Source organism: Gymnoscopelus braueri, assembly GCF_963280865.1.
Source record: "Gymnoscopelus braueri genome assembly, chromosome: 19".
Classification (NCBI taxonomy): Eukaryota; Metazoa; Chordata; class Actinopteri; order Myctophiformes; family Myctophidae; genus Gymnoscopelus; species Gymnoscopelus braueri.
The window spans coordinates 9,680,791-9,702,945 of record NC_137621.1 but is presented as its reverse complement, the minus strand read 5'-3'; the positions used below and the strand labels follow the sequence as shown (position 1 = coordinate 9,702,945).

Genomic DNA, 22,155 nt, shown 5'->3' with positions numbered 1-22,155 from the left:
ATACGAAATTAAGTCACTACATGATGCTATAAGAATAAAAACCTTTTTTTTTATGTAAAAGGACGTGGTGCAAAGAGGTTTTATTTTATTTTCCAACACATTAGCATTACACACAATTATTCTAGGAGGTGACTACTTGATTATTATTTTCGAATATGGCTTGATGTCTGTCTGTCTGTCTCTCTAATAATTAAAAACAAAAAGTAGGAAACAAAAACTAAAGGGGTATTTACTCGCGACCTTTGACAGGTCTGGGGAAAACCAAGGGCTCAGTCTGTTTTTTATTCTGACCTTTTTTAAGTGTGCGTGTTTGTTGACAATTGGGAGGAAGGATTTCTGGAAATGTTCCAGGGCTAATTCAGCATCTGGAATAGCTGAGGTGTATTGGATATCACTATAAAACAAAATTAAAAAAAGCTTGTTCATTAAAAGATTAAAAATTTCTCTTGGTGATTATTCGTGGTTGGGTTCTTTTTTGTTTAGTGCTTCTGACACATGCTATTGGGCAATGGTCGCTGATGCCCTGCTCAAAAACACCAGCAGCAGTAATGTTATCCTCTCTATTACAGAGAATCAAATCAATCAAAGTTGATCTAGTGATATCTTTTGTATTTGGCCTTGTACAATCCTTAATTAATTGTGTTAAATTAAGGTTATTGCAGATATCTTTTAATTTGTCAGATACTGGAGTCTGCCAGTTCAAATTAAGATCACATCAAATCAAAATCTCTGAGTTAGAAATTTTAGCCATTAATTGAGCTAATTTATCTAGGGCAGAGGGGTCTGCAGGAGGAGGTCTGTACAGTATATACCTAGTACAGTAATTGCATCATTTGACCCTATGTTTATTTTTAGAGCAAGGGTTTCAAGGCCAGATGGGATAGCAGTGGCATGTAGTACTGTGACTGGGAATTGGGATTTTACATAAGTCGCTACTCCACCTGCCCTTCCAGATCTGTCCTTCCTGAACAAATTAAAACCACTCAGAGATACCTCAGAGTCATTGGTAGACTTTTTCAACCAGGTTTCAGTTAGCACTAATATATCCGGGTCAGCCTGCTGAACTAATATTTTCAGGTGGTCTAACCTTCCTGGACGAAGTAGACTTCTGATATTTAAATGAAGAATCCCCAGCCCATTTCTGGATTTAAATGAATGGGGGTTATTAAGAACATTTGGCATGGGCAGAGAATCAAGAGGCTCAAGAGGTGTGGGGCATGGGGGGATTGATATTAGATTTAATAATACTACAGGACGTTTGAGGTATTTATTATTGACAGATCAGTAAGATGTCAGGAGCATCCAGCCACTATCTCTATACATGGACATAGCCAACTTATCGTGACATCAGTGAGATGTCACGAGCATCCAGCCAAGCACTATATAAAGGATGGTCAAACGCTCAGATGCAAAGAGTCTTGTCTTACAGATAGTTGAAGAGTGGAGTGAATACTGTTGCATTTTATATTATCCATCTATCTGTGTCTATCCATTCCATCCATCCCATTGGCTTCACGGATAGGCTGAGCTTCGCGTCACCTCTGTGCTCCTGAAAAACTAATTATTTTACAAGGTCATGCACAAAATGTCTGTGTTTCGGTGGTGTTTGTGTCTCTGTGCTGTTCGCCAAAATGATGTTGTTGATCTACCTGTACCTGTACCTGAGACATGTATCAGAGATGCCTCCTCAGGGCTGTCCTTCCGGTCACTTCAAAATAGACGCCATGAAGAACTGCTCGTCCTGGCTGCAGTGTCCGCAAATCATCGCGGAAGTGCGCACGTTGAAACTGATCAGCCAGGGAGTCCAAAAGCAGGTGTTCCTGTCAGAGTGGAGAGGTCAGAAGGTGGCGTTGTCCAAAGCGATCTCTCCGGACTCGCAGGAGGTACAGGAGCTGTTCGTCCACGATGTCTCCATGCTGCAAGCCCTGCAAGGCCCCCAGGTGGTGCAGCTGGTGGGTGCGTGCCCAGAGGAGCAAATAATAGTCACTGAGTACCACCCACTGGGCACCCTGAATAACCTGGACACTGTGCTGGCACAGGAGAGACACCGGCAGCTCGACACCTGGCAGATACGCCTGAGGTTGGCCGTGGACTACGCGTCTGTCCTCAGCTACCTCCACGACAGCCCTGTGGGCTGCCGTGTTATGTGTGACACCAATAGTCTGGAACACACCTTCCGCCAGTTCCTGCTGAGCAGCAACTTCCATCTGGTGGTCAACGACCTGGACTGGCTGCCGGAGGTGGACGCTGCCAGGGGCCTGCTGGCCAAATGCGGCTATGAGGTGACCGGGGACTTTGTGGCGCCGGAGCAGCTCTGGCCGTTCGGCGACGAGGGCCTGGCCTTTTCCAACGAGCTCATGCCCGGCTACGACGAGAAGTCGGATATCTGGAAGATCCCGGAGGTGACGCGCCACCTGATGGGGAGCGTGGCCGGGGGCGACGTGGCCCTCTTCCACCTGTCACAGGTCCACGCGAAGTGTAAGAGGACAGACCCCGCTCTGCGGCCCACCGCTCAGGAGGTGCTGCAGGTCTACAAGCTGGTCTACCTCAACATGTTGCTAGAGAACAGAAAGTACAACTAACTACCAATTACAATGTCCCATATTTGAATACTGGGCCCTGATTGGTCACCCCAGACTTCAGGAGCAGGAAATGGATTCACAATGGAGCGGTGCCAAACCCAAATCGCCGAGGGCAATTTATCTTTAAGTTTGGCACTGAATGAGTTAATCCAGCCCTGGTTTGAAGATTTGGTTTTGTATTTTTTGTAAGGTTTGAGGAAAACGGGTTAAGTATATTTTCATGCCAAAACTTTGGTACTTTTACTCAAGTAACATTTTGAACACAGTCCTTTTAAAGAGTATTTTTATATTGTGGTATTGCTACTTTTACTTAAGTAAAATTTCTGAGTACTTTTTCCGCCACTGGTGATAATACGTGAACATGCATAACTAATCATCATCATGGTTCATTCATTCATTCATTCATTCATTCATTCATTCATACTGTAAGCCAGTGGTTCTCAACCTATTCAGGCTGCGACCCCCCAAAATAACCATAATTGAACTGTGGACCCCGGGGCTTTTAGGCCTCATGATCACAAATTGCACAGGGCAGATATGACAAATAACTTAGAATACAAAGAAATTACTGACACATTTAATAATATTATACTTTTGAAGAAAATTGTGGAAATAGCTGATCTACAAGCTTACAACACGTCCCTCTTGCACCCACGCAGGGACCCACGCAGACACTGTTGCCAGATTTTGTGAGAAGAACAAGCAACCAGGTCTAAGAAAACAAGCCCAGAAGAAGCGACTATTATAGGCCACATGAGCACTTTAAACCTATATGCTATTTGAAAATGTCAGATCTACAAGCTCACAAGGCTCAAAAGAAATTCTTGAAGAGGAAAAAAAAGCGAAACATTTTGAATCTTTTTTTTCGGGGGTCCCTGGCACAAAATATTTTCAGATGGGCGGGGTCCGTGGACAAATACACATTAATTTGAGGGTCCTTGATTTGAAAATGTTTGAGAACCACTTAAGCCCAAATAAGCAACTCAATTTGACTAACAATCCCAAAAACTCACAACCACCAATATTTACAAGAAACTTTACAGGGAAAAAAAGCACAAAGTCGCTTATAATAAGCAGACAAGGAAACACTACACACAGACTTTCCAGTTGAAAAAAAAAGAAGAAGAAAATTACACACGTGCACACTAATCCATTTAGCCAGGCACCAACCACTTCAGCGATACAACGAGTGGAGATTTGAAGCCGGCGTTGAGCGGCGTCCGCTCTTGCCAATAAAGTATCCTATGTATCCGCTCTGCGGTCCTGTTGATGCATCAAACGTGGCGTTTTGACTCTTGGGCACTTAGCAGCATCAATGATAATCTCATTTCTACAACACAGAGACAGACCCTGGCAAGAGGATTGGAAAGCATCTCTTACAGCCAGAACAACCCCCCCCCCCCCACACCCATCCTGAGAGTAGTGGGATTAAATATCAGGTTAGATTGGATTAGGAGACTGGCTTGTGTCTTGTACAGTGCTGCCGGGTTCCAAGTAGGCAGTGATGGACATTAACAAAGTAAAAAATGTTTTGTACTTATCTGTACTTTTTTTTGGGATACTTAAGACTTTCACAAGATTGTACTTTTGACTCCACTAGATTTGTTTTGGACTGACTGACTGACTGACTGACTGACTGAAAACGTATTCTAAGTCGCTCTGAGTCTTGATAAGAGCATCTGCTAAATGCCTAAATTGTAATTGTAGGCAAAGAATAGGCCTAAAAGCTGGCCTATTTTCCAAAGACAATGTCGCATGACGATCTATGAAGGGGTTGACCAACGCCACAGTGTATGTATGTGTTTTTGCATCGTCATCGTCAGTGATGGAAGTACTTTTTACTTAAGTAACAGTATCAATACCGCAATGTAGAAATACTCTGTTACAAGTAAAAGGACTGCTATTCAAAAAGTACAAAAGCACAAAAGCACGCACGCACTTTATCCAAGACACAGAAAGCATCTGCTTGGATCTCGTCTGCCTGCCTGTCTGTCTGTCTGCCTGCCTGTCTGCCTGTCTGTCTGTTTATTGTGTGACGGTAAGCGGATCATCAGCAGCATCCAGTCAGCTCTATAAGTGTTATTGACGTGGGATCAGGTTACTAAAAGCAACGCTCACCACTACTTCAATAAATACCTGCCGCTTGTACATGAAAATGAATGGCTCAGCACTTAGAGCAGTGCTTCTCAAAGTGGGGCCCAGGGACCCCCAGGGGGTCCCCAGCAAAATGTGTCAATATACTGTAGACTCACTAGATCAGTTAAACCACTTCAACTCTACACCACGACTGTACGTCGGCTATTTGAAAATAGCAGATCTACAAGCTCACAGCGCGCCGCGATGCGACACCTTTTAAAAAAACTTCTTTAACATTTTATATATATTTTCAGATGGGCATCCGCGGCCAGTACATATCCTGTACTGCATAACCGAAGGAGCATGTGTTCTTAATCGACATAATAATACGGCCTAATTCTGTTTACGGAAAGATCCATATTATCCATATATATCCATCCATATATAATCCATATTTATGGTATTTGATCTAATATGACACTGTTGATGAAGTAGGACATGATCATTTTCATAAACATCCATTGTTGCCTTTTTCTGTCCTTTTAAGCATATCATACCAGGCCATACCAGACCATATACCAGGCCAAACCAGACCATACCAGGCCAAACCAGACCATACCAGGCCATACCAGACCAGGCCATACAAATATATAAAAATAGTTTGAAAATAGCGGATCTACAAGCTCACAATGCGTCGCGATGTAGATCTGCTATTTTCAAATGGCCGAAATGTACATAGGGCTGAAGTGGTTAATGTATGTTTTATAATAACATAGGGGCGGCCATAGCTGAGTGGTTAGTGAGCCCGCCTAGGGAACCAGAGCTGGCCCTGGTTGCCCCAGGTTCGATTCCAGACTATCCCAGCATATGTGCCGATGATATGAAATTTGTCCCTGAGCAAGACTCTTAACCCCAAATGCTCACAGGTTCTCATTGGAAACAAGACCGCAAGGACTTTCATGAACGACCTGTTAAAAGGAATTATCCTTATCCTTATAACAATCTACAAAAAAACTACAAAGTAACTAGTAACTAAAATTTTCAAATAATTGTAGTGGAGTAAACATACAATATTTGCCTCTGAGATGTAGTGAGGTAGCAGTAAAAGTATTGGAAATTGGAAATACTCAAGTAAAGTAAAAATTACCTCAAAATTGTTCTTAAGTACAGTACTTAAGCAAATGTACTTAGTTACTTTACACCACTGCAACAGAGTGACATACAGCGATACAGTGCACACTCCTGTCTTATCTCCTTCATGACCCATTTATTCCTCTCTGCTGTGCCATGGAACCTGCATCTGCACCCTGTGTGTGTGTGTGTGTGTGTGTGTGTGTGTGTGTGTGTGTGTGTGTGTGTGTGTGTGTGTGTGTGTGTGTGTGTGTGTGTGTGTGTGTGTGTGTGTACAGGGGGATTAGTACAGGTCAGTTTGAGATTACAGTGAGAAATGAAACGACACTGTATACAGTAAACACAAACACACATCACTTTAAACGCACAGTACACACACACACGCACGCACACATTTGTGCAGTGGCGTAAATGTAAGTAACTAAGTACATTCACTTAAGTACTGCACTTTTTTTAGGTACTTTTACTTTACTAAAGTAAAATACTTTATAATTCTACTCGATTACAACTCAGAGACAAATATTGTACTTTTTACTCCACTACAATTATTTGATTACCAGTTACTTGGTAGATTTGAATTATTTTTACAAAACATACATGAACCACTTCAGCCCTATAAACTTTGGCTATTTGAAAAAAAGCAGATCTACAAGCTCACAACGCGTCACGTTGTGAGCTTGTAGATCGGATATTTTCAAAGGATTTTTTTTTACATTTTGAAAACTTGTGAAATGGGACCTTCTGCATAATGAGTACTTTTACTTTTGGTACTTACTTAAAGTATATTTTGTACTTGTACTTTTACTCAAGTAAAGTTTGGATACCGAACTTTTTTTTGGGGCTTTTCTGCCTTAATTTGGATAGTAGTGGTGGAGAGTGACAGGAAACAGGTAGAGAGAGACACGCAGCAAAGGTCAGCAGGCTCGGGAATTGAACCTGCGACACTAGAGCCTATACTGTATGTGGTTGTGCCTTAACCGCTAGGCCATCAGCGCCCCCAGGGTAGTGATACTTTGATTGATACTTCTTCAATCACTGGTATTACATACAGTAACAGTGTATAGTTGGATTTGAATTTGATGACCGGCAGAGACTCAAAGAGCCTCCTTCTGAGTCTCCTATTGACCGATGACCCGGTCATCAAATTATTGGCTTAAGCCTTAAGGAATGCGACAAAAACTAAAATAATCTCCATGAATTCACGGCTTCATGGGCTGTGTAACTGATAGAAAATAAGTCATATTTTGGCTGAACTATTCCTTTAAAGCTCTCTCCCAAATACCTAAGACCTAAACCCCCAACCAGCCTAAATATTAACTCGAAAGATATATTTTAAAAACCATAAAAGTACTAGACAAGTATGGACAGAAACTGTGGCTTTTTAATTATTATTATTAACACATTGACTGCCAGAGTTTATTCATAATGTACTCACCCCTGTGCCAACAATTTGCGTGTTTTTTATTTTTTTTGTTTTGTAATTTTTTCATTCAAATAAATTCTCTGATTGTGGTGTCAAGCACCTACGACAGTTCCAACAGTAGAGAGCAGCAAATCCACACATTGATCACCTCGCTCGCCCCCTCCCAAACAGGCCCACGTCATATCCTGTCATTCACCGGATGTTATGTTTTCGACAATCCCTGATCCGCTGATCGGCCTGAAAACAATTTGATACACGAAGACGATGAGTTTTTTATACCGTGTGAAAAAAAATGTTTTTCCCTATTCTGGACGAAAATGACGGAGAAAAACAATGTGACCCGGAAATGTTATTTTTTTTTACATCCGGCTCCGGGTGAGTGTGACGTAAGTGGAAAACGAAAGTGCTGATGAGAAATAAACACAGCCGTGCGATCACAGATTAAACAATGAAAATTCAAAAGAACGCATCAATGCGTTCTTTTGAATGCTGGCACTCAAGCGATGGATTTGAAAGAACGCATCGATGCGATCTTGGCAATCAATGTGTTAAAGAAACTTGGATTTAAGGTTGCAACAGTTTATCGAACTAATTAATTTAATTCATTAGGAGAAAAAAAAACGAATAGATTTTAATAAAATAATTGATTGATTGATCCGTCATGCCCGTCATGAATCACGGTCCTACACACACACACACACACACACACACACACACACACACACACACACACACACACACACACACACACACACACACACACACACACACACACACACACACACACACACACACACACACACACTCAGTGCCAGATGGCATTCTGAGCCAGAGAATGCCATTACACAAGCTGGCAGATTAAAAACATCCACACTGTCCAACAATAACACACACAGACACAGACACAGACACACACACACACACACACACACACACACACACACACACACACACCCTACATTAGCCCCAATGTGCGTAAGCAGCCTGCATGTTTCTAATGTAGACAGCAGTAATATCTTAATGTACAGTAGAGCACTAACATAATGACAGGAGAGGGCACACGCACACATGCACACACGCACGCACACGCACACACACACACACACACACACACACACACACACACACACACACACACACACACAGTAAACTGATCTGAGAACTGCAACACTACAAAATACAGACAAACACAACACAAACACAAACACAAACACAAATCAATCAAGTCGAGTCAAAACACAAAGCAGAGAAAAAGGAACACAGTATTCTAGTGTTTCTGTTCTACTGGTGTTCTTATGGTACAGTAAGACCTGAGGCGATTCTTTAAAAAAATCTAAATCCTCCCCAAGATTTTTCAAAAATAGCAGATCTGCTATTTTTGAATAGCCAAAGAAATCTAAAGTGACACAGATGCGTTCCAGGTCTTAATGGGTTAAGTAGAAGTATCAGGGGGTCCCCTGGAAAGCTACAGCATTACAATCATTTTAACCGCTTTATCCATTTATATGTTGGCCATTCAAAAACAGCAGATCTACAAGCTCACAGCGCGGAATCTTGTACATCTGCTATTTTTGACATTGAAAAATATCTAAAATGTTTGGAAATATTTTGAATAATTTAGATTTTTTTTTACAAACATAAATATCTTCTCTTCTGGGGGCCATATAGATATATATATACTGTATATATCAATTTGGGGGTCCTTGACATGAAAAAGGTTTGAGAACCATTGATGTAAACGAGCAGACAGACAGACAACTCCGAACACATAAGGCCTCCATGCAGTGCCATCGGCTGTCCGCCATGCAGGCGGAGGCCGGAAAAAGTGTATTTACTGAAACCCCAAGGGTAAATGAGTTTTCAACATTTTACCCAGCAGTTAGGGGTTAAGTGTCTTGCTCAGGGACACTTCCGAGTATCTTCCCATTCCCAGATGGCCGCTGTACCTGCTGAGCCACTGCCAACCTAAATAGGAGGGAAGTGCAGGATAAGCTCATTTTTAGCACTGATTGCCCCAAACCATATACAGCATATATATATGTATATCGTTCCTGTCGGGCAGAAACCTCTTATGTATATTTTACCTTTTTGTGTTTTTTCATAAATTAATGCCCTACTTGATCACACTACAGCGTCATACCAAAGCATGAAAAGTAAGCAGATCTGCAAGCTGAATGTGCGGCACGAAGCGGCGTGTTTTGAGCTTGTCGATCTGCTACTTTTGATATTTTTTTACTTGAATCCATGAAAAGTAACAGTTTTGGACATGTCTTTCTTTGAGGAAGAAAGCTCTCCCTCTCTGGTGGAAGCTGGTTTCCATCTAGAAATGAGCACAGATCTCCGCCAGGCTGGGTTGCCCAACCAGGGCTGTCAGTTGTAGGGTGCAGCCGTCAGGACACGAGGAAACATACCTCTCTACATATTTGGGGTGAGCATTTCTACAACAGCCGCCACTGTTGGGCAGTAATATCAAGGACACTAGCGAGTCGTAGACAGTGGGCTAAACATGCCAGACTATGGTCCTTTAACTCATTGGTTCTCAAAGTGGAGTCCGGGGACCCCCAGGGGTCCTTGAGGGGGTTCCAGGGGGTCCCCAGCAAAATGTGTGAAAGTAGCATCACAATAGTTTAAACCTTTTATACTTTGGCTATTCAAAAATAGCAGATATACAAGCTCATAGTGCGGCACCGAGTGCCGCACTACGAGCTTGTAGATCTGCTATTTTTGAAAGATCTTGAAGATTTGTGCAAATCTTTGAATATATTTCTTTTAAAGCGAACATTTTAACACAAATCTTTGCTTCTGGGGGGTCCCTGGCACAACATATTTTCAGATGGGGGTCCCCGGCCAAATATATATCAATTTGGGGGTCCCTGGCATGAAAAGGTTTGAGAAGCACTGCTTTAACTCGCATAGCCGGCCTACCACACAGATGGACTTGAGATCAAATTGACATTTGACATTTCCTCTGGGTCTAACACCTACTCACCCACACGGCTGGATAGCAAGCATTGTCTTTTAAATCTCGATTGGCGTTGCCTAAACAACATAGGCTAATCCCCTTCTAGAGACAGAAAGCATGTAAATACTAATATCTTACAGTACCAGACGAGGAGCTGAGCGTCTGGAAAATGTTGTGCGGTGCGGTGCTTATTATGTGTGCGGTGCTTATTATGTTGACATTGATACAATTCCCTTTAAGTCCTTAACAAAATATCCAGGTTTGTTCCACTTTGAATGTACTTTTCCTGGTTACAAAAACGTGTGAACCTGCACACTGTCTTTTACATTCAGCTATAAAAATGAACAGCGCAGCTGTGAGGCAGAATGACCGTATATCTATGGGCTATGTTTGTGACTTCATCCCCACAAACAGACCTCTAGTAGGCTATACAAACGGAAGCGCTTCCGTACATGTCACCGATTATCCTTGGATAATTATTCGTTCGCCATCAAACATACGGCAAAATGGTCCATTTGGTTACATCTCGAGTTAAAAATGGATAAATGAACACTGAGAACTTTTGTGCAGCGTGTGCAGAGGTGCCGACAGACAGACAGATATATGAGGACCGTCAGTCCATTTGGTTACAATTTAGCCTAACTTAGCCTGGTTAAAAATGTATAAATGAATACTTAGGATTTTTGTGTGCAGTGTGGCGTGCGTTGAGGTGAGAGAGAGGCGGAGAGAGATATGAATGAAGTTAACAAAGTTCTGAGAAGCCAATTGTATGGGTTGGAGTTAAACACAACGTTTTAGTTTTCGAGAAAGACAGAGAGAGAGTTAGCGATTTTCATTGTGCCTCACTCACACAGTGCGCAAGTAGGAATACGAGCATGAGATTTGATTTGGCTGTCATCTTTAGAATTGCACAACAGGATAAACTGTTATTTCAGTAGCATTCCAGTTGACACAGTGAAACACTACACCACATTACACACACATCTACGCACAATGGATGCAAATGATCCCATTAACTATAACAATGACACATCTCCAAGTGGTCTCAGGTGTGAAGACATGCCCGTCTTGGGGGAGAGTGGGGGAGAGCAGTCAATCTAACCTAAAATTAACGTCTGGGATGGAATCAAGATGCAATATTTCGTTTTTAGGAAACGTCTCAGATTAAAAAATAATAATAATCCAATTTGAATGGAATATTCAGGAAAAGTCATGGAAGGGGAGCCTTCTGAGAGCTTCCTGAGCAAAGATAATTGACTTCAAAATCTCAAAATCGTCCAGGCTGACCGCTCTGACACGTGTGTGTTAACTTAACACAGACTACAGCAAAAGTGACTACAGCACTGAGTTAAACAGTAGCTATCATTATAATGAGACACGTCAGTGAACATCTAGAGCAGTGGTTCTAAAACTGTGGGTCGGGAGCCCCAGGGGGGGTACCCAAATGGTTTTGGGGGGTCCCCAGACGATTAGCTTAATGTGCAACATTGTTTTCCCACTCAACTGTACACAAATTAACATACAAGTACAGTGTATACAGGGTATCTGCACATTACTACATTACTACATCTGCACATTGTTACAAGTGACAAAGTAAGGACTTAATCACTCAACATTTTTGAAACATTGTCAAATATCACCTGCGTATCACATGCGTTGTGAGCATGTAGATCGGATATATTTCCACAATAGTTATCTGTGGAACCGAGTTTGTCAGTGAATAAATTGTGGTGTTAGACTCCTTCACCGGTACAATTCTCTTGAAAAGCTTACAAATCTCCTGCTTGAGCTCTGTATCTGGATAAAACCAACATACTACCAACAGAGACGACTGACGACGATTTTGGACATTACAAAATGGGTTACACGTCGGCTTTCCGACATGTCGCCTTTCCAAAGGTTACTAACCCTATACCTAACCCTAACCCTAACCCTAACCGCACGCGGAAGCCACTAGTCGGAGTAGTGAGATGTCGGAATGGAAGGAGCACCCCTACAAAATGTACATATTCAACCATTAAAATCATATTTCAAAGTTTTTCATGAGCATACGTTGACTCGCCAATCATAAGTGTGGTTTTCTGACAGCCTGTTGCCCTCCTGCGCTGCTCCTCGCAATAAACACAACACACACAGACACACACACACAGACACACACACACACACAAAGGCCTGAGCTGGCTGCGCGGTGGCGTGGCAGTGTAACAGACTTCCATTGCAACACTTTGCAAAATAACAATAATAATAACTTTTTTTTTATAGAACCTTTCAAAGACAAGTTACAAAGTGCTTTACAATAAGAACAGTTAATATACAATAAAAATCAGAAATTAATTGCATAAAAAGTACAACAGCTCTTAATTTAAGAAAAAGCTGTGCGATAGATAGGTGAGTTTTTAGAAGAGATTTGAAGGAGGACACTGAGTTTGCCTGCCTGGGGTCCCCAGGCAGTGAGTTTCACAGCCGAAGGGCCCGAACGGCAAAAGCCCGGTCGCCCTTTGTGACAAGCGAGACTTTGGTACCGTCAATAGGGCCCTGCTGGATCATCTCAGGCAGCGGCCTGGCTTATAAGGAGTTAAAAGATCACAGATACTATATGCAGGAGCCTGACCATTTAGGGCTTTAAAAACAAGCAGCAAAATCTTAAAGACGGGGTGCCGTGATTTTCAGTGATTCCCCCCCCCCCCTAAAACATAATCATCAGGTATTATGGTTATACTAGGAGGAAGATTTTTTTCAAAAAAGTGTACAGAAATTATGTTTTTATGTGGACACGCCTCCAGTTCATTAAGTATACCTGGTTCTCACCTTAGCACCTCCTCCACCACCTTAGCACCACCCACCTGTCCTAGTCCCTCCTCCTCCTCATGCCCACACATGTTGTGTTATGATAATGAGGGGAGGGTATGTTTTTACTACGTCACTAAAGCGCTGTTTCTCTATTGGCACGTTTGACCCTCAAGGTTTCAGCCTCCAGGAAGAAACTCCAAATAGTCAGAGAAGACATAAAACACCATAAAACCACCACAGGGGGGCTTAATGAAGTTCTATCAACCTCATAGACACATGAAAAACAGAAAAAGTGCAAAAACATGGCACCAGCTCTTTAAAATCTATTCTTTAACTCACAGAACTCACAAAATGAATGGATTTACGAGCTATGAAGGGCGCATGAAGTCATGCAACCAACATAAAAAGTGGAGCATAAATGATCAGCATTGATCAAAATATCGCAGCTACAATGAAGGTCACAGCGAGCCAAGCAGTCATCTTCTGATATACATAGGCTGCTCATCCTTCTGACTTTGGAACCGACGTATTAGCCTACTGTCAACTGCATGGAAAGAGCCATTTTTGGAACAAAGTGATGGAAGAATACAGGCAAGTGACTATGCTGGCATCATGAAACAGTTAACACTCTGTGCCACGCCACGAGCTTGTATATCTGCTATTTTTGAACAGCCCAAAGTATAAAATAATGGTTATAGCTATATCTAAAATGACACCGATGTGTTCCCGGATTGAATGGGTTAAAAAGGCATTTACAGGAAGTATCAGACGGCTAATATTTGGTCACAGTGTGAGGTGTCTGAGAGTGTCTGAGTCTGACAGCGAGCTTTAGCTGCACACTTAACAGGAGATGACATTAAAGTGGGGACGGCAAGCGAACGCGTCTGATCTGCATGAAAACAAAGAGTCAGGACGCATCTACCTTTTAAGCCATTCAATCCGGGAACGCATCCGCGTCATTTTAAGATTGCTTTGGCTGTTCATAAATAGCAGATTCAGATCTGCAATTCTTTTGAAAAATCGTGAACATTTGTGCAAATCTTTGATTTTTTCTTTGATTTTTCTTTGAATGTTCGCTTTTGTATTTATATCTCTTTTTCTTTTTTTTCTTCTCCCCCCCCCCCCTAATATGAGCTTGTATATCTTCTATTTTTGAATAGCCAAAAAAATCTTAAAATGACACAGATGCGTTCCCGGTCTTAACCCATTAAGACCTGGAACTCTGTCATTTTTAGATTTGAGCTAAAAAGCATTATTTTACACTTCAAAAATAGCAGAAAAATCGTGAAAATGTGTGCAAATCTTTGAATATATATATTTTTTAAAGCTAACCGTTTTTAACTCAAATCTTTGCTTCTGTGGAACAAAATATTTTGATGGGGGTCCGCGGCCAAATACATATAATTTTGGGGGTCCTTCACATGGAAAAGATTGAGCACCACTGATATAGAAACATACGTTTTTCAGAATACTGTTGAGATTTAGGAGACATGTAGAATCGGCTTCAGGTCTCAATGGGTTAATGGATTAAGCACAGGGGCTGCTGCACCCCGTTTGAGTGCAGGGAACAGTCATATCCTGTAGAGCAGTGGCTCCCAACCTTTTCCACTCAAAAGTGACGATATTGTATTTGTGTTATTTACGATAACTAGGCAATATATTCCTGTGATCCTATAAAGATCCTGGAGGGAGAGTACATAAGGGCCTATAGAGCACAGATAGGATATTTTTGTACCTTATAATAGAGCACACAAAGTCACATTAATTCTGCAGGCCTGGAGAGATGGTGAAGGGCTTTTATGACACAACATGAACAAATAAGGACATAGTAGAGTCCTGGAGGCAGGATTAAAAGACAACGGTACTTCACTCCATGCTAACCAGCAGCCCAGGGAAAGGTCAAGTTACTATGGGGTGTGCTTGACCTTTCTGAGCCTCCGTAGGGCTAAAAATTTTTTTATAATGTCTGTGTGTATGTATGTATGTATGTATGTACGTGTACTATATATACGTGTATGTATGTGATATATACAGTGGTGGAAAAAGTACTCAAATGTTTTACTTAAGTAAAAGTATCAATACTGCAATGTAGAAATACTCTGTTACAAGTAAAAGTCTGGAATTCAAAATGTACTTGAGTACTGCAAGTTCACACAATGCATCGCATCGCAACGCATTGTGTGAACTTGCAGATCAGCTATTTTCACTATTTTAAATAGTATTAAAACAACATTTTAAAGAAGGACATACAAGGTTTCCCCCCCCGACAGTGACAATGTTGTACTACCATAAGCTTCCTGTTAAAACAATGTGAGGTATAAAGAGCCAGATAAATGCTGTCTTCTACCGAGGCTACAACTCTGGACTACTAATCTCTACTTCACATCCTGAATGTAAGTAATATAGCGAGTGTGTGTATGTGTGTGTGTATGTGTGTATGTGTGTATGTGTGTGTGTGTGTGTGTGTGTGTGTGTGTGTGTGTGTGTGTGTGTGTGTGTGTGTGTGTGTGTGTGTGTGTATGTGTATGTGTATGTGCGTGCGTGCATGTATGTATGTATGTATGTATGTGCGTGCACGAATCCACGATTCGGCTGTGATGTAATGTGTTGTTTTATAATCTTGGCCATATAAGATTACAGATAATCTGTGTACAGAGTGTGTGTGTGTGTGTGTGTGTGTGTGTGTGTGTGTGTGTGTGTGTGTGTGTGTGTGTGTGTGTGTGTGTGTGTGTGTGTGTGTGTGTGTGTGTGTGACTCAGCAGAAAATGGGTGTGTTTGGGCGTTACTTTAACTCATTGCCTGCCAATGACGAGTACACTCATCAGTTGGCCCGAGGTCCACAGTGCCAATGACGAGTATGACGAGTTGTGTGTTTTCAGTGGTTTTCCACTAGATGGCGCTGTTCGCTAACCTATGAATGATGACATCACTGCCAGAGAAGGATAGACCTGGAAATGACGTAATTTTTATAAAAAAACTGCTCATCCACTTCGTGCAACCTTCGTACAACCTACTGTACATTCAACTGCCCTGAACTACGGAACGTGATCGCGGCGGCACGCTCCCCCCCCCCCCCCCCCGATTCTACGAGACTCGGATACGTCTTTTAAAGTGATCGATCATACTAGAGATAAATATTCTTTGATTTTAGGTAAGCGAAAACACTCGAAAATCGCTTAGCAGCGGCTTAGCAAATTATGTTTTACGTCCAAATCTCTTAAGGCTCACCTGAATTCATGCCTGAGTTGCAACTGTACTTGGCACACCTTTTTTTCCACTCTACACCAAATATCTTCGCCAAAAATAGCTGATCAGCTATTTTTGGCGGACGTTCCTCCCCAGAGTAGGGATGTTGGGGTGCAAGTGAACAAATCTTTTAAAAAGAAAATTGCTGATCTACAACCTCACAGTGCATCGCACTGGGACACATTGATATGGTTTTTTATTTGTGGGAAAGATTTTTTTTTTTGTGCCTATTTCAGTGGTTCTCAACCTTTTCAGGCCGTGACCCCCAAATATAATCATATTTGAACTGGGGACCTCCCACCCTGATGAGCACTTGGAAATGTAGGAGGTACAATTGTTGAGGCATTACATTTTCTTTAACTCGGTTCCACAGATAAATATTGTGAAAATAGCAGATCTATAAGCTCACAACGCCTCGCAACATAAGGCGTTGAGAGCTTGTAGATCTGCGATTTAAAAAATGTTTGCCTCTTTCTTATATTATTTAACAATTTGGCCATTGTTTGACCAGTTTTTATAGTATAGTTTGTTGATTACTTCTGATTCAGTATTTATTTATTTATTTACATTTAAAAAGGTCTTAAAAGTTCTTAAATTGTCACTTCGCTGTCATTTGGGGCCCAAAAATCATCTCGACCCACAGCTTGAGAATCACTGGCCTATTTCACTGAATGAGTGCCTGTTTTGGCCAGATTCGGCATGCTAGGGTTTAAGTGGTTAACTGTCTCTCTCAGCCATGCAGACGCACTGTGTACACACACACGCGCATGTGCACACACACACACGCACGTGTGCACACACACACACACACTAACACACACACACACACACACACACACACACACACACACACACACACACACACACACACACACACACACACACACACACACACACACACACTACACAAGCAACTACCAACCTCAATAACGCCTACAGTCATGTTATTTTGGGTTGCAAATGCTGGCATGGCAGTTTCTTGTCTCTGGCGTCTGAAATCCATAAATGCCACAACAGTAATCTTTAAATAGAATGGCTTCCAAATCTGATGGGGCAGTGAGAATGAGGAGAGAGTGAGTGAGTGAGTGAGTGAGTGAGTGAGTGAGTGAGTGAGTGAGTGAGTGAGTGAGTGAGTGAGTGAGTGAGAGAGTGAGAGAGAGAGTGAGAGAGAGTGAGAGAGAGAGTGAGTGAGAGAGAGAGTGAGAGAGAGAGAAAGAAAGAAAGAGGGGGGAGGGAGAGAGAGGGAGTCAGGTAGAGAGAGATAAAGGGAGGAAGAGAGGGGGATAGAGAGAGAGTGTGGAAGAGAGAAAGAGTGGTGGTGAAGTGAGAGGGAGAGAGAGACAGAGTTTTGGCTTTGCAAGTTTTTAAAATGAAAATGCATCATTTACTACAGTACATAAGCTTTAATACTGATAAAAGGTAAAATAATACGACAAACAATAAAGTTTGATTTATGTCAACTATTATTCACCCAAAACATCATCAAATGATGAGAGATGTACTACCCGGACACTAGCTTCAGCTTTTGGGCCAGCTCCTCCATTGATTGATTGAATGATTGAATAATGTACTAGTCCAGAACAGTAAACAGCACGTGGTACAGTAAGACATTAGGGCTAAAAGGATAACACAAAAAAGTGCTGGGGCCTTGTTTCCATTGTGGTATGTATTCAATTAATCAAAATAGCATAAAACAATTAACAACAAATCAAACACAAACACTATTATGTACACAGGAGAAAAAGGGGAAAACAGTGGCAGTGAATGACACCTCCTTTCGATGGGAATTTACATTTACCTCCCCTTGTGGTCTCCTGATAGATGTTTTTTTTTCCAGGACAGTTTTGAAAGAAACCAGTGATTCACATCCTTTAATGGTTCTCAACCTTTTCAGTGCTGCGGCCCCCCAAAATAATCATATTTGAACTGGAGATATAAAATAGCAGATCTACGAGCTCACAACGCGCACCCCCACCGCATACAATTATTTGATGTTTTCACGATTATTTGAAATAGCAGATCTAATAAAGTAGCAGATCAACAAGCTCTCAAATGCATCACATGTGACGCTTTGTGAGTTGTAGATCGGCTATTTTCAAATAGCCGATGTGGCGCGCTGTCCCCTGGGCCGTTCCCTTTACATCATTGACGAGACAAACAAATGCCCAGAGGGAAAAGCAGCACCAATCCTAGTGTCGCTGATAACCGTCGAGGCTCATCGGGTAGATCGCCGGGACGCCATACGACGGACGTGGGGCAACAAGACCCTGGAGGGGGTCGTCCGGCTGTTCCTGTTGGGGGTGAAGGCGGGCGCACTGGGACGCCTGCAGCAGAAGACCTTGGAGTCGGAGAGCCTGAGGCGCCGCGATATCCTTCAGCAGGACCTTTTTGGAAACCAACGACAACCTGACCATAAAGACCCGATGGGCCTGAACTAGGTGGGCACACGTTGCCCGTGGCCAGCTTCGTCATGAGGACCGACAGCGACGTGTTTGTCAACGCCGAGTACCTCGTCCACAAGCTGCTCAGACTGAAGCCCGGGAGATGAACTACATCACGGGCTGCTTCCATTATAACTCACCCAAGGAAGATACAGGTGGCGCCATGACAAGGTGCTCATGACACTCGCTAACACCCTGGAGCAGGAGAGATGCAAGAAACGGCAACCACATGGGAAAATGACACCATCAATTTCGTAAGGGAGAGAGAAAAGCCACCAACCAACCACAGCAACAAGAAACAGCCTGCTACTAAAGTTCCAATCATTGGGAAATGAAGGTAGACCTGGGAGGAAAACTGCAATTCCCCCAGGTTCTCGAGACAACCCTGAGGAACGGTTACGAGCTGCGGACATTTTCCTCTCGGACGCAAAGTCCGAGTGTAATATTAATAATTATTACTCCTTGTGTGCACAACCATGGACCCTATGATATGTTGTGGACGAGTGTTTCAGGCGAGCGTTCCGCACCGGCGTGGCGAGTGGACTGTTGTTGGGGGAGAGAGTTCCGCTAGAGCGGGGCGACTGGGCCGACGCAGGGGGCAAGCGGTCTGCTAAAAAAATGGGGGCAAGTGTGATTTGCGGCGACTCTTCCGGTTACCCTGTGGAGAGACTCCACTTCATTTGTCAATCTTTCTCGGTAAGTGTTCAAGTCCAAACGGAGCTACTGATTGTACTGGCTCGCCTTCTACATTCACTTTAAATCCAAAATATCACCATGTTGTCTACAAGTTGGTGCGTTATACACTGCTACTGCTCGTCCCGCATCTCAAAACGAGGCAAATTGACCGCTACTTTGGTTTCTTCACGTTCACGCGAGCCGCCTAAGCTGCGTTCTCTGCACTGTGGCTCACAGTCACAGGCACAGCTGTTTCTTATAGCCTACGTCACTAGCACAACGTGCTCTTAAAGAGACAGATCCCTATTCACCAGCTCACAGCCACTTGCGGTAAAAAAAGACCATTTAAAAACAAAAATCACGTGACAAATAATGTATTATAATTTGTCACATGAGCTCTGCCACCCATGCATATGTATGTGCTATTATAAATTCACTGTAGTCCTGTAGTTGCTTTTGGTGTGAGTGCATGCTTAAAGGAGTAGTTCACCCAAAACAATTGATTCATGGAGTTTTTTTTCCGTTTTTTTCTCGCATTCCTAAGCCAATAATTTGATGACCGGGTCATTGGTTAATAGGAGACTCAGTCGGAGACTCTTTGAGTCTCATACCGGACACTCTTTGAGTCTCATACCGGACACTCTTTGAGTCTGGAGATATACTGGAGACTCTGCTCGGTCATCAAATTATTGGCTTGAATGCAACAAAAACAAAAAAATCTCCATGAATTCAAAGCATCATGGGGTGTTCAAAAAAGTAAGTCACTTTTTGAGTGAAGTACTCCTTTAAGCCCCAGTACATGTACCTTCCGACGTCTGAACGTTTCTTCAGAGAGGGAGGTGATATAACTGCAAATTGGCGTCGTTAAGAACTTCTGATGGCGGTCAGAACTTGAGCACCTCCAAGATATACTGACTCTCCAAACTAGTGTTCGGAAAGCCTGTCCGAACCGGAAGGTTTTCAGACGTCGAAGGAAGAGCCTGTATTGGTCTTTTCAGACATCAAGTGAGACTTCTCTCATAACTTCAGTGAGAGAAGTTTCAGATTAAATGTCAAGTGACAAGTCCTCTCTCTCTCTCTCTCTCTCTCTCTCTCTCTCTCTCTCTCTCTCTTCTCTCCTCTCTCTCTCTCTCTCTCTCTCTCTCTCTCTCTCTCCTCTCTCTCTCTCTCTCTCTCTCTTCTCTTCTCCTCTCTCTCTCTCTCTCTCCTCTCTCTCTCTCTCTCTCTCTCTCACCAGTCCACCACCTGCCACATTGAATATCATATTGAAGGCGATGGGATGTCATTTGTCTACATCCCATAGGTGAGAAGGACAGTGTCTATAGCTATTTATTCTATGCACCACATTTGTCGAACAAATAGGCTAATAATAATAATAACAACAGCAACACACACAAGCAGGCATGCACGCAGGCACAAACACGCACGGGCGCACACACACACACACACACACACATGCGCGCTGTTACAGGTACACAAGCGTACACACTGTACTGTTACGCACATATCGGGATCCATACACACATCCACACACGCGCACACACAAAATTCACAAGGTCAGGTAGTAAGGTCAGTGGGTAAGCGTGTGTGTGTGTGTGTGTGTGTGTGTGTGTGTGTGTGTGTGTGTGTGTGTGTGTGTGTGTGTGTGTGTGTGTGTGCGCAGTGCGTGTGTTCTCACCATAGACACCCTGACAGTGCACGCCGCCCTCCAAGAAGACGTTCAGGAGCCACAGAAGAGCGAACGCCAACCCCATCCTCCCCCCGGCAACGTCAACATCATCCATCCGTTCCGGTTCCGGTTCCGGTTCCTCTCCGGGCGGTATAACGCGATCCGCTCCACTCGGCGTCAACTCACTTCTCTCTTGTGTGCCGCTGCGGTCCGGCGGCGGCCGCCGTTCATTCCTGTTTTTTCGGGTTCCAGTCGGTAGGCCTACTCACTCCAACGGTCTCACGGAACCCGCTGTCCTCTTAAATCAGACGCTCTCCTGCCTAGAAATCAGTTAAATATAATAAATAAATACATAACAAATACCTTGATATCAGTGCTAACGTGTGGCGATAATATAAATGTATTTTATCATTTTCAATGTTAAAAAATAGGGAAAATAGGAGATCTACAAGCTCACATGTTGCAGCGTGACCCTTTGTGTGTTTGTAGATCAGCTACTTCTGCTATTATCAATATTTCACTTTTTATAAATAGGGTTTAGGCTTAGTGATTAAAACCTGGAAAAAGACAACACATAAGCCATATCACAATAGTACGATATCCACAATTTCCACACGATTAGATATCTCCCAGAAGAGATATCTAATCTCATATCACGATACGATATACTATATACTAATATAGCCTACAAATTGCCAGCCCAGCAGTGTTGCCATATCCACTTATTAGAAGCAACTTAGGCTTGTTTTTCTGTGAAGTTGCTTGTAAATATTGGTAGTTGCGGGTTGTTGTTTTTTTTTGGGGGGGGGCTTGTTTCTAAAGTGCAGTTGCTTATTTGGGCTTGTTTCCTGTTTAAACCAGAGGTTCTCAAACATTTCATTTCAGGACCCCCAATTTAACATGTAGGCCCATTTGTCACAGACCCCATCTGAAAATATTGTGCCAGGGACCCCCGAACAAGACTTGTGTTGTAAATCTTTTTTTGATTTCAAGATTTTCTTGAAAATAGCAGATCTACAAGCAGAGCAATTTTCAATAGATGTATAGGTTTATAGTGCTCAGCTTTTTTGGGGACTTCATGAACCCTGGTTGCTTATTTCACTGATCACGATACGATATACGCTACCTATATATTAATATAGCCTACTACTACATTGCCC

At 42.7% G+C, this 22,155-nt stretch overlaps 2 protein-coding genes across 2 annotated transcripts in view; one reads left to right on the top strand and one right to left on the bottom strand.

Moving 5' to 3' along the window:
- Positions 1-21,080, bottom strand: part of LOC308074650 (MAM domain-containing glycosylphosphatidylinositol anchor protein 2-like) — a gene marked incomplete at both ends in the record, with an annotated part of 94,119 nt that extends 73,039 nt beyond the window's left edge. The window contains 1 exon segment of the mRNA XM_080414157.1: positions 21,005-21,080. Within this exon segment, the coding sequence (XP_080270283.1) occupies positions 21,005-21,080 (76 nt within the window).
- LOC308074088 (protein O-mannose kinase-like) lies at positions 1,632-2,582 on the top strand (the record flags this gene model as incomplete). Its single annotated transcript, XM_080413422.1, has 1 exon — positions 1,632-2,582. The coding sequence occupies one exon, from the start codon at positions 1,632-1,634 to the stop codon at positions 2,580-2,582; it is 951 nt and encodes a 316-aa protein (XP_080269548.1).
- Positions 21,081-22,155: the final 1,075 nt, after the last annotated feature.